This window comes from Girardinichthys multiradiatus, chromosome 6, assembly GCF_021462225.1.
Source record: "Girardinichthys multiradiatus isolate DD_20200921_A chromosome 6, DD_fGirMul_XY1, whole genome shotgun sequence".
In the NCBI taxonomy this organism is placed as follows: domain Eukaryota; kingdom Metazoa; phylum Chordata; class Actinopteri; order Cyprinodontiformes; family Goodeidae; genus Girardinichthys; species Girardinichthys multiradiatus.
The window spans coordinates 22,558,201-22,572,250 of record NC_061799.1 but is presented as its reverse complement, the minus strand read 5'-3'; the positions used below and the strand labels follow the sequence as shown (position 1 = coordinate 22,572,250).

Here is a 14,050-nt window from a genome sequence, read left to right as displayed (position 1 = left end):
CCAATGTCTTGTCATATGTAAGGATTCAACTGTCTTTGTTCACTTTGGTCCTTGGTGTTTTCAGATGCTTTTTATAATGGCCATTAGCTTGGCAGAATTATGTGCACACATGAAAAACATTTCTACAGTGCAAATTGAATTTGCCACTGAGCTCTTAATGAAAAATTAAACTGACTTTAAATTTGCTTCAGATTTTTAAAACCTTGAGTGTTTCTAACTTTGCATTTGAAATTGGTATAAAGTTTGTAATTTGGGGGAGGGAGATGACCCTTTTTGAGAACTTGCTGACAACCAAAAATAGTTTCCTGGGTTGTAAGCCCAAATTACTCTTCTAAGGCAGTCGTGTTGGTGTACTGAAGTGTGCATTTCCAGTAACTGCATTAGGGTCTTGTGATCAGATATTGATGTTGGCGTCCTCCTGAAGTCACTAGATTCCCTTAGTGTTTAGATCAGGTAAATTTGCTGGCCAGTCAATGTGGGCATTGGACCTGTAATCTGTACTGATCAGGGGGAAATGTATTTCCAGACTTTGGAACCTTGATTTTTCAAAACACAAAATTTACTTTTATCCTAAAATAGGACGTTAAACCATTTAATTTTTCAGTTTTTTACCTCAACCAAGGTACAACATCTCAGTCTGATTTAGGAGTTGCTTTTCAGTTGCAATTGTTGCCCATGAGTACAGTTTTGTATACAGTCCTTCCCCTGCTTGATGGTAGGTGTGAACTTTTTCCTTCCACTTAACTTCCCATTAGTTGTGTAGAAGGTTCTTTAGTCGATCTGCTGGACAATTATCAAGTCAGCTGTCTCTTCTATGATTGGGTTGACCATAACATTTGTCTTAAAACACATATTTCATGGTAGTATTGGTAGGGTATTATTCAATGTTAAAATTTGATTTGGAGCTAAACATTGTTTTTTAATTGGCTGTTTTGTATAATAGAAATAAACAGTTGAAATTTAATATATTTTCAATTCCAATTTATTGATAAGCAACTGTTTAATGGCTTCTTTGAACAGCAGTATTGGTATCTTAATTCCATTACAAACTAAATGTGCCTGTGTACACCCCATTCTGTCTCTTTTTATAAATTTCCGCATGGTGCTCTCTCCCTTGGGCACCCACTGATGCTGCATGTGAACAAGAAACATTTACACATCACTGAAACTGGGCTCAATGTGATGGTGAAAAATGTGTAACGCTGCACACTCTGGAAACAGAGTACGTCTTTTCTCTGATGCTCCACAGTCACTTGGAATAGCTGTGCTTTAAGAGGCACTGATCGACATAAAAAACCTCTAAGAGCAAGGAATTCAAAATGCATCTTTTTTATGCAAGACTGCTTTAGGTTGGTATGCATAATACAGCTATCTGAAGGGGCTATTGGAATTCAAAGGTATGTATGGTTGTATAGAATTTAAAAAAAGTTGAAACTATTGCTTCAATTTCACCTACTTCCTTGCATCTATATGATAGTCTGCCTTTATGGAGGAATATGATGATTTGGATGAAGTAGAAATATTCAGAGGGGCCATGTTAGGCCACTGGTGGGAAGATGGTGATGGCAGCAGGAATACACAACGCCATGGAGAAAGCTGCATGGTTGAGAGCTGCAGCTGGGCCAACGAGGTCCAGGACATATTCGCATCACGAGCTAAAGACTGTTACAGTGGGGTGCAAACCAGGCTGTCCAGCATCTGTGTGAGTGGCCATCTATTCTGTTTAGCCTACTGTTTTTCAGAAATGTACGTAATATATAAGTGAAAAAGATAATGTAGTGCCCTTGAGAGAAATTCCTGCTATTTTTAGTTGTATGCAAATGACGGATGTATGATTCAAGATGTTTTGATCTGCCTACTGCTTCATTGTGACACAGTACTCTGGGAGCGTTTTAGTCATTTTGGGCAGATGCATCATGTGCCGCCTCCTCTCTCTTTTATGGCAGGTTGTGCTTGAATCTGTGCACATAAAAGAAAATACAGAAAACCAAAAAAGACAGATTTGGTCAGAAAAAGAGGCTGTATTAGTGTGGTCATGCATAACAGAACCTCTATCAAATAAATCGGGGCCTTTTTGATTGTTTTGCCTTCCAGAAATGCAATCTCATCCGAACCCCTGTATTTGGTCTCGTTCACCTGGAACTCATCTCATTTCCTTCAACAATTCTACATCTTCTATTTCTCCCCCCAGCTTTATCAGTATTACTTGCTCCTTTCTTTCCAATAAAGGAAAGATAGAGACTGAAAGCAAGTAAAGAAGATGGAGGCACAGATAACAGATCAGGAAAGGCATGGCAGCTCTAACTCTCCCCTCCCTTTCCCACTCTCTTCCGTTTCTCTCTCCTCTTCTGCTTCCGTTTCTTCCCACACTTTCATCCCCCTCCTCCTCTTTTCACCCTCTGCTGCCTCTCCCCTCCCTGCGCTCTCCTCCCTCACTCTCCTCTCCTGCATGGACCTGCAGTATATGAGAGCTCCACTGCAGTGTAGAGAAGGGCAGGACGTCTGTGTTAGTACGATGCGTTAGAAGGATGGTGCACCAGGAGAAACGTGTTTACCAGGTGTGTGGATTTGTCTTTGTGTTGGTGTGAGATTCCGAGAGTAAAGTGTTTGTAACATGATTTTCACAGGTATGCACAATAGGTATCTATGTAATGGGTGTGCAGCTAGAGATGTCAGCCATAATGGATAAGAGTATGTTTGAAAAGGGAGTGATTCTCATTTGTCTCTCTCATTAATCTCACAATCACATCTATATCTGTTTAATCCTTGTCCAGATTAAGATTATCATAAATCATTTTCAGTCATTTTAGTGACACTTATTTGTCTATCTAAACCATATTCTTGGAGGCTAAAAATAGGCTAAGGTGGTGCATCACTGTGGTGTCTGTGTTTTCCTTTTCATTCATCAATACTTACAACTTTAGAGGTGAAAAATGTTGTTAGTGTTTGGGAAAAGGAGTATCTGGCCATGTTTTGGGGGAGCAAGAGTGTTCAGAGTAAAGACTCTCACCTGATTCATGTTCAGACGTCACATTCTCATCTGAATGTGCGTCACAAAAAAAGAGGTGGAGTATATACACGTGTGGGTGTGATTGTGGGCTGGATATTATTTCTTGCTGAATATTAACAGTCACTGGAGATGATTGTTTATTGGTGTTAAAAGCGATCTCTGGATTAATGTCATAACTGAGAAAAAACTTTCTCCAACATGGAAGGGATCCCTGGGTTTCATATCTTCGAGGATCAAGATAAAAAAGTGTAGAAATCCAAGAGAGAACACATGAAAGTACAGCTAAAGACTGGAAGTTGTGAACAAGAGTAAAGGCCTTAAATACCAATGTTAGAGCATGATGTACAGGAAGGCTGGACTAATGTATAGGACAACCTTGTGACCCCTTATGGACACCTGCTTGCCTCAGGGTCTTTGAAATTGAATTCAAATTGAATTCAAAAATACTTTATTAATCCCAAAGGGACATTAAATGTTGTAGCTCATTATGAAGGTTTCTTCAAAGAGATGTTGTAGATGCTGATGGCTGTGGGCAGGAAGGATCTCCTGTAGCGCTCCGTCTTACAGCAGATCTGAAGAAGCCTCAGGATTGTTCTCAATTGAGAATTGAGAATTTGTCAACAACTCCTGCATGAATTGAGCCTCAGCCTCAAGTCATGCAGGAGTTGTTGACAAATGCATCAGCTGACGGTTATGAACTGAGAAAATGTTTTATATGCCTTTTTACAATTTCTAAAATGATCATTCTTTTTCATATTTCTTTTTTGTGGCAAACCAACACTTCGAGAAGACAATGCACATTTCTGGTCCTATAAGATAGCAAGAGAATAGAAAGAGAGCCACCTACTGGAAGTTTAAATCCCTACCAGGGACTTTCATGGTTTTGATTTTTAATATTTTATATTTGTGGGTTTTACTTAAAAAAAAAAAAAAGAAATCTGCATTTTCCACATGTCTTAGTTTAGTAATTACATATTTATTTAAAATGAAAAAATTAAAGTTGAAGGGAAATGAAAGTATTTACCTACATTTGATTAATGAACAAATTAAAATAAAAAACAAGACAACTATAGTACATAATTATAAAAGAACTTATTCTGTACAATAGACAAAATATATTTTTTTAAAGTATAGATACATAAATTCAAATAAATTGTCATTTAAAAAAGGAATCCTGAGACTAAATAAAACTAACTAACTTGAACTAACTTTCGCATTCATGCATGAAAGAATCTGGGTTGTCACTTATTGTGAGCTATCTGTTTATAATGAGACATCTGACAACCTGAAACCCCCAGATATTGTTTTCATTTAAGTCATTGGATAAATGCCTATCAGACATACAGGTCCTTCTCAAAATATTAGCATATTGTGATAAAGCTCATTATTTTCCATAATGTCATGATGAAAATTTAACATTCATATATTTTAGATTCATTGCACACTAACTGAAATATTTCAGGTCTTTTATTGTCTTAATATAGATGATTTTGGCATACAGCTCATGAAAACCCAAAATTCCTATCTCACAAAATTAGCATATCATTAAAAGGGTCTCTAAACGAGCTTTGAACCTAATCATCTGAATCAACGAGTTAACTCTAAACACCTGCAAAAGATTCCTGAGGCCTTTAAAACTCCCAGCCTGGTTCATCACTCAAAACCCCAATCATGGGTAAGACTGCCGACCTGACTGCTGTCCAGAAGGCCACTATTGACACCCTCAAGCAAGAGGGTAAGACACAGAAAGACATTTCTGAACGAATAGGCTGTTCCCAGAGTGCTGTATCAAGGCACCTCAGTGGGAAGTCTGTGGGAAGGAAAAAGTGTGGCAGAAAACGCTGCACAATGAGAAGAGGTGACCGGACCCAGAGGAAGATTGTGGAGAAGGGCCGATTCCAGACCTTGGGGGACCTGCGGAAGCAGTGGACTGAGTCTGGAGTAGAAACATCCAGAGCCACCGTGCACAGGCGTGTGCAGGAAATGGGCTACAGGTGCCGCATTCCCCAGGTGAAGCCACTTTTGAACCAGAAACAGCGGCAGAAGCGCCTGACCTGGGCTACAGAGAAGCAGCACTGGACTGTTGCTCAGTGGTCCAAAGTACTTTTTTCGGATGAAAGCAAATTCTGCATGTCATTCAGAAATCAAGGTGCCAGAGTCTGGAGGAAGACTGGGGAGAAGGAAATGCCAAAATGCCAGAGGTCCAGTGTCAAGTACCCACAGTCAGTGATGGTCTGGGGTGCCGTGTCAGCTGCTGGTGTTGGTCCACTGTGTTTTATCAAGGGCAGGGTCAATGCAGCTAGCTATCAGAAGATTTTGGAGCACTTCATGCTTCCATCTGCTGAAAAGCTTTATGGAGATGAAGATTTCATTTTTCAGCACGACCTGGCACCTGCTCACAGTGCCAAAACCACTGGTAAATGGTTTACTGACCATGGTATCACTGTGCTCAATTGGCCTGCCAACTCTCCTGACCTGAACCCCATAGAGAATCTGTGGGATATTGTGAAGAGAACGTTGAGAGACTCAAGACCCAACACTCTGGATGAGCTAAAGGCCGCTATCGAAGCATCCTGGGCCTCCATAAGACCTCAGCAGTGCCACAGGCTGATTGCCTCCATGCCACGCCGCATTGAAGCAGTCATTTCTGCAAAAGGATTCCCGACCAAGTATTGAGTGCATAACTGTACATGATTATTTGAAGGTTGACGTTTTTTGTATTAAAAACACTTTTCTTTTATTGGTCGGATGAAATATGCTAATTTTGTGAGATAGGAATTTTGGGTTTTCATGAGCTGTACGCCAAAATCATCCGTATTAAGACAATAAAGGACCTGAAATATTTCAGTTAGTGTGCAATGAATCTAAAATATATGAATGTTAAATTTTCATCATTACATTATGGAAAATAATGAGCTTTAGCACAATATGCTAATATTTTGAGAAGGACCTGTAATCTCTTGACAGGGTGTTAAAGCTCATTTTGAAACCTTGTAATGGTCCCTCATATTATTGTTGGTAAAGCATTTGCAGCTGTAACCAATCATCTCCGTCCCTGTTCATCTTTAGGCCAGTTGAGTGGATGTGGCAGCAAAGGAGCTGCACTTTTATTAATATCCTTTATAATTTGTGCATGTTTCTTCTTTTCCTGGCAGGCTCAGAGGAATGATAGAGAGTCAATCAGGCAGAAACTTGCCCTTGGCAGTTTCTATGACGACGAGCCTGTCATCTATACCAGCTGCAGCAAGAGCACCCCATCCTTCCGGTAGGCTTCAATCAGTGTGTGTTAGGGTTTGATCAATATGGCGTTTTTATTAATCTAACAGAATTACTGTTCTGGATCTGTCATTAGCTAACACTGTATAGCTTTAAATCTATTTTTAGATAAATTCTTGGGTGGATGAAAGATAAACGTGTCCTTGTTTCAATTAAAAACTGGTGGGGGGGAAGCACACCTTTAATATTTTTACTTATATTAATTTAAGAAAGAAGAGGGCTGCTATAGTATTTTGTAGACTTTTATTTATATACCTACATACTTATGCAGTTTTCATGCCTTTCATAGTGCACCACTTTTAAATATACATTACTCACTCCTGGTCCTGATCTACCCATTCAATATATATGCAGACAACACAGTCTTCTTACACAGGGTAATTAGAAGTGCAAAAACAGAGATAGGAATAAAAAAAGAGAAAAATTTAAAATGCTAATTCAAACAAATAAAAAGCTAAGACATGATAGGAATAAACTGATAACGTAATTGACCTTATTAAGAAAGCTGGAAAAGGAGCATTGAAACTAAATGCTGCCTCTCAATTAGTTCTGCTTCCCAATATAATGAATTAAAAGGTCTGACTTGAGAGGTCTACATGGTTCACACCTGAGCAATATATCTGAAATGTATTCAGATAATTTGGTGTCTTATAAACCTTCAAGGGTTTGAATTCTATCATTCTACAAAAAGGGAGGGAGTCGGTGCAGTGATATGGTGTGGCAGCAGCAAATATTCAGCTTTTTATAAAATCTGATTATCTCATAAGACCAGCAGAAAAATTATCAATACAGAAAGGTTGGCCTGCTAAACTATGTCTATGTACTATAAAGTATCTGCACTCATTGGTGTATACTTGGTTGGTGCTCATTTTGCAGTACTGCAATTACTGCATCAATGCAATGTGGCATGGAGGCGCTCGCCATGTGGGTCTGCAAAGGCGTTAATGAAGTCCAGGTTGCTTTAAAAGCAGCTTTCAGCTCGTCTGAATTGTTGAATTGTTAGTTCTGGTTTCTCATCTTTTTCTTGAAAATATCCCAGAGATACTCTACTGGGTTAAGGTCAAGTGAACTTTCTGGACACTAAAGTTCATACTATTGTACAGATATTGATACTTTTAACAGTGAATGTAGGCACCAAGTCCTGCTAGAAAACAAAATCAGCATCTAGAAACAACAGAGGGAAACATAAAGTGATAAAAAAAAAACTTCTGGTAGATGGGTGTGCTGACTTTGGACCAACAACAGCAGATGACATAAGGCACCAAATAATTAATGACTGTGGAAACTTCATACTGGAGCTCAAGCTACTTGGATTCTGTGACTCTCACCTCTTCCAAGACTCGGGTACCCTAATGTCCAAGTGAAATGCAAAGTTTCCTTTCACCTGAAAAGAGGACCACTGAACAACAGTCCACTCATGTTTCTTCTTAGCCCAGGTAACATGATTATGATATTTTCTGTTAAGGAGTTGATTAACAAAAGGAATGTGACACCTGGACTCCAGTGTTTGTTGTGAATCTGCCCAAAACACTTGGACGGGCATTGTTTCACAATCCTCTCAAGGAAGAAGTTTATACTATTCTGTGTGCACCAATTTCTGTGAGACCTTTACTTCTATTTAACTTCCATTAATGTGCCTGGATACAGCCAGCTGTGAACAGTCAGCTTATCTAGTAAATACTTTTTTTTAATCCAATGTAGTGATGTGTGACAGAACATGTTTCCACCATTCTGGTAAATTAATGTATCAATCTCACTATGGGCCTTAACTTTGTGTGAGTTCACATTTCAAAAGTAAACCAAAAGTGAGTCCTAATAAAAACAGAATATCCTATGTAGTAATGATTTTTTTTTTTTTTATTTAACTGACATATTCTGCTATTTTTGACAAACTGGATTGGGTTTTTAAGATGCTCAGTTCCTCCTCCTCAGAAAAGACAAAAATACCTAATGATATCATATGCTCAAATATCTGTAAATGACCATATCTGTCCTTTGGCAGTGCACTGTATGTAAAAATAGTATGTGAGAGAGTTGCATTGTTTAGAAATAAAATGTTTAAATAAAATTGTTGTATTCTGTTTGGTTTAAGAGGAGGAAGTTTAAAAGAGAAAGTAAAAGGTTTTCTGTAAGATCAGGTTCATTCCAAGGAGACAGGAATTGGATCAAATAACCCCTTCCACCCCAAGATACCTAGAACAAAGGTTGAAGTTTGGGAAGAGCTTGTATAAGCCACAGGGTTAGCAGTTAACCTCTGACATTTTCATGAGAAGAAAACATTATAATGTCAATTTGGAATACATTTCCCAGACTTTTGCACTATACTAAAAAGAGAATAAGTGAAATTGTTTTGGACACATTTTTTATATATTTCTTTATCACATTTACAGTTCATTTTATTTTTTCACACTTACATTTTGTAGGTGGCAGCCTTCCCTGCTGTTTGTTTTTACATCTGCTGTTAAGCACATAAAACCCCCATCATTACAAAAAAAACTTAACAACAGCCTCATTTGTTTTAATTACATAGAAACATGATGATGAAAATTGCTCTCCCCTAAAACTGACATTTCACATTTGTAATTGAGCTTTTGGATAATAACAAAGGCGTGTAGTAGAGGGAGTTGCTTTACATCATGGTCAAGAACAATAACTCGAAACACCTGTAACAGGATTGTTTCATCATCTCTAGTCATGGCAGCTTTGACCTCCTGTAACTTCAAAGCCTTTGATTTTTTCATAAACCCTGTTTACCTAACTTCAAACCATGGGCGGCCCCCGCATGCTTTGAGGTTCATTTGAGGAACTGCAGCTCTGTCTGTGAAACAAGAAGTGATGCCTGATGCAATCCATTAAACTGGGATTGTGGCATTTGAGTCATGTGACCCCCATATAGGTGCATCATCATTGGGTTTAGCTCTGTGTGGAAATTCCAGCTCCACCCTGTCCCGTTTGTGGAATGTATAATAAATTGTTCTCATTCTGGTTGCTGAGTAATTTCTTTTCAGTAGGGGGGTGTAAAATTGAATGAATAGCGTATTTATTGTTCGGAAAAGCTGTGGTTGAGGACACTGTGAGGGGACTGACTTTGCAATTTTTGTTTAAAATGTAATTATTACTTTCAATTTCATTCCTTCCTTCTTCCTAGCAACATAGCTTTTAATTGGTGGTAACTAACATACTAGCATTTGCCAACATGATGTAAAATACTAACTCAAGTTAGCATTTTATGCTAATAATTGCACAAACTTTTCTATTACCATGGTTGTTGGAGTAAAGAAAATTTGGCTGAAATGTTATTGTTAGCCAAAAAGCTAAATTTAGCATATTATGAAGCTACAATTAGCATAGTGAACATTTTGTGTAATAAGTTAACTTGCAAGGGTAATATTGCCATTTAACCAACCATTGAATTGTGAATTAAAAATATTACAAGTATACTCTATAACAATAGTAGATGGTTACATTTAGCTTACATGCTAGCATTAATCAGCATGCTAATATTAGCATTTCACCCAAACTGCTCTGGGTTCTATTAGCAAACCTTAGCACTTTATGCTAGTAACATAATATAATCTGATATTAAGTTAGTGGATGATTACCTAATTTTAGCTAACATGATACTGTTAAATAGCACCACTGTTATCATTTAAGGTTATGTTAAGATTTTATTATGATAGGATAACAGCTACTATTAGTCAATATTTCCTCAGCAACTTTCTTGTTGTTGTAGCTATTATTATTAATAATAACTTATTTATGTATTTACAATTTTATTTATTGATTGGTTAACTTTATTTTGTTTTTACAATCTTTGGACAAATTTGATGTTGTTGATGATCTATTCAGAAACAGTCCAAAGGGAAACTGTACTATTTTTTTTCTTGATTTTCTTTTCCTCAGTGTTTATTGTCTATTTGAATAAATAAAAAATCTTTATTTTTCCTCTCAGACTGCAGAGTGGGGTGAACCTGCAGGTTTGTTTCGTTAACGACAGCAGCAGTGACAAAGACAGTGATGCTGAGGACAGTAGGACAGAGACAAGCCTGGACACACCACTGTCACCGATGGTATGCATCTGCAGATATTTTCATGGTGTCTGTTTCTCATGTCCAGCTCCTTTCATGGATCATAACCACCTAAAAACACACACTGGCTGCTGCAACTCTACACTAATTTCCTTACTTCCCATTCAGAGCAAGCAGAGTTCATCGTTGTCAGACCGGGACACTGCGGAGGAGGACTCGGATCCGTTAGATGACTGCAGCGGGTTCTGGCGGGTGCAACGAAAGCTGCAGGAGGAGGCCCGGGTGGCACTGGCTTTAGCTCGACCCATGGCCCGCATGCAGGTGGAGGTGGAGAGGCAAATCCAGCTGCACAGACGTTCACCTGTGGCCGATCTGGTTAGTCAGAGAAAAAGAGATCATATTTATTGTTATAAACATTTCAAGACAATAAGGGGAAATTAAGTTTACTCTTACAGTAAACACAATAAAAATGACATAAGGGACTTGCAGGGCTTCAGTAAAATGTCACTTGTCTGGTTTGTGTGTGTGACACAAGAGAAAGCCCCTAAAACTGGTAAACAAAGACCAGCAAGTTTGTCCCAATCTTACTAGATAGGGAGTATTTGCAAGGTTAATTTAAAGCTCATGGGTTCTCACAAACATTATAATTTTGTACTTCTTTGATGTGCAACAATTCCTGACTATGTGTGTCTTTTAGCTCCCTCATCTGCCCCACATCAGTGAGGGGTTGGTGAAGTGGAACCTGAAGCGTAGGGACATGAGAGATATGAGTCTGGGACAGCTGCAAGTCATAACAAATGACTTGCACTCACAGATTCAGAGTGAGTCGATCACACAACAAATGCATGTCTGCAAGATGTTAAACAACCTGAGAAATGAAAGTTCCATGACCTTCCAAATGTTAAGCAGTCATAATGTAATTTGCTCTGGTAGTTTAGTGGGGAACAGATTAAAAAAGAAAACAATTCACCTGGAACCATTTATGGGCTTTCTGAAATACTAATTAGTTGATAATCTAATCCAGATCTAAATGAGGAGCTGGTGCAGTTGTTACTAATGAGGGATGAGCTGCATGTGGAGCAAGATGCTATGCTAGTGGACATAGAAGATCTCACCAGGTATTATTCCACTTTTAGCATAGATTTAATGTTTGAAGGTGGTGAATTTATTAATCATTAACCTCTGTTCTTTTCTGCTGCAGGCATGCACACAGCCATCAGCGGCACCCGACAGAGAAAGCAGTCTCTAAATAAACATCCTATTTACACGTGTCCGTCTGCATGCCATCCAACCTCCCATACCACAGACTATTGCTGGTGTTTTGTGTTTTTAACCCAAGCAATCATGATGATTTTTGGAAACCCCCCCTACTTTAAAAAAGCCTATAGTATGAACATGTACATCCAATTTATCGCATCACATTACTCAGTGAAGAAATTCCCCAAATCAAAAAAGAATAAGATCACTAATTTCAACATTCACACAAATGAGTTGATACATCCCTCTCACTACCACTGCACAATATAAGTCATGCTATTTATTTGTCAGGATGGGGGAATCCTTTTGACCCATTTGTATTGGTGTTTTTTATTTAGTTTTTGGTGATTTTTGCACAGAACCCTCATTTTTGGGAATTATTCTCCAGCCTTGTTTTATTATTTTTTTAGATCACAGATTTAAACCTCTCCAAATGTGCCACATAAAACACTTGATTCTATTGACGTGCTCTGTGTATTTGTAAAATGTATTATTTTTTTCACTATGAGCATTGTATCAAAGCTGTTTCATTACTGAAATTCACTTTTAGCATCTGCTTGGAACAGACATTTTGTTCCTATCAATATGGTATTAACATAAGTATAGTCTAGTTTAAAAAAATGGAGTTGTATTAAAGTAAAAACCTCCTGATAGGAAATATGCAAAATCACATTTTATGTATTATTTATTTATGCTAACCATACAACATATCAGTTATATATTAACAAATAACAGTCAGAGAATAATCTATTTTGTCTGTGTAAATGTTAAGAGACTTTATTTAAAGAATGAATAACTTGGTTAGACGCGTTAGATGTTTTCACACTCAGCTTTTTAAGAATGTCAATTCACACAAAGAAACTTTATATTGTTTGCTTCATTAAGAAATGTACTGTACAATGATTGTAATAACGAATCCAGTAGTAATAAATGTTTCAATTTTGTGAACTAAAGTGGTCTGTGTTCAGTTGGATTATCATTAATTTCATTTGAAATTAATGATGGAATTTGTTTCTTTCTATTCTTATTTACCAAAAGCCTCGCACTAATGGGTGGTGTGACTTTCTTGAAACCAAAAGGCGGAGTAACAATGTACACTCTCATTAACACATTTATTGGGGAGCTTTACGATTAGCCACTGCTGAGTTTCTCTCCCCAGTCACACATTCACGCTTCTTAATGTGTGACAGCTTTTGAAAAACCGTTACAGAAAGCAAGCGGGAAACAACTCTGATGACTATGATAAAAATACCTCTTAGCTGACTTATATAAAACTGATGTAAGAGGTTATTAATAAATCGCGGCTAAAGCAAAGTAGGTGAAAAACCAGATCAGTTATGCAGGTGGTTATATGTATACACCATTGATTGAATAATAGATGGATCCAACAGTTATGGTAGAAAAATACAGCTATTAAAATGAACACATAACATAGACAAGAAGAATGAGAAAAATACCTCAGATACATAGCTGGCGCAAAGGCATAAGCAAACTAAACTCAGCTTAAAAGATTTGTTTACAGCAAATTTTAAAGTACTCTAAATGCTATAATATTTAAAACATAAAATACTTTTACATTGAAAAGAACTGATGTATTTTAACCCCTTGCCAGCAGGGGGCCCACATTAACCTCACACAGAATATCCACCAAAGCATAATTTGATAGCAATGCTAACATTAGGGCTGCAAATATGATTTCTTGTCAATTTGAAATGTGACTCGCAATGCATTATCCAGTTGCTGTCAGCATGCAACTTCATCTGGTGTAATGAATGTAAGCTATTATTATGAGTCCCATATATGGAGATCTTTGTTTTAGGCATAACACCTGTTGCATCTACTCAGACTATTATTTTGAAGTTAGAAAGGAAGTAGTTATTAAATTGCCCTGTTGTGTTGACATTCGACTAATAAAGGCTGCTTGTTGGGGTGGTTGAAAGCACTCAGTGGCATAGCCATCAGATAAAGCCCTAATCACTTTTAAATCATTTCAAAGAAAGTTCGAAGAAAGAAAGTGTGACCGAGTGACAGACATACAGTCTTTAATAAGAATAAGAATAATTAGAATATGAGTTCCGATGAGGCTCGTTTTCAGATTAACAGTACCTTTTGAAAATGACCTTTCAGCGGATATTAAAAATACTTTTTAGTCCACTTTTCTGTATTAAATTGTGTTGTTGTTTTTTTTGTATTTTCCTGGTGGAATATTCTATGCTGTGTTTTCAGTGGCTATGAGTGGAAAGACATCATAATGAACAGAAATAAAGGCTTGTAAACATCAATTTGTGATTCTAATTTATTAAATATGACTGTAATACATCTAATGTATTTGTGTGTGTGAATGCTGTGCTAGCCTAACAAATAACAGCTAAGGATGCTAAAGTTGGCATCTGCTTTGTAGCTTCCGATTGTCACTTAAAGACTATTTAACAATTTTGTAATTACTACATTTAAGTTTTGGTTCAAAATCTAAAAGATT

At 37.5% G+C, this 14,050-nt stretch overlaps 1 protein-coding gene across 1 annotated transcript; it reads left to right on the top strand.

The window, feature by feature from the left end:
* The first annotated feature begins 2,404 nt into the window (after nucleotides 1–2,404).
* Nucleotides 2,405–12,519, top strand: zgc:153615 (uncharacterized protein LOC777747 homolog). Its single transcript, XM_047367162.1, has 7 exons — nucleotides 2,405–2,558; nucleotides 6,166–6,275; nucleotides 10,239–10,356; nucleotides 10,483–10,689; nucleotides 11,012–11,135; nucleotides 11,339–11,432; nucleotides 11,516–12,519. The coding sequence occupies exons 1-7, from the start codon at nucleotides 2,529–2,531 to the stop codon at nucleotides 11,565–11,567; spliced, it is 735 nt and encodes a 244-aa protein (XP_047223118.1). The 5' UTR covers nucleotides 2,405–2,528; the 3' UTR covers nucleotides 11,568–12,519.
* Nucleotides 12,520–14,050: the final 1,531 nt, after the last annotated feature.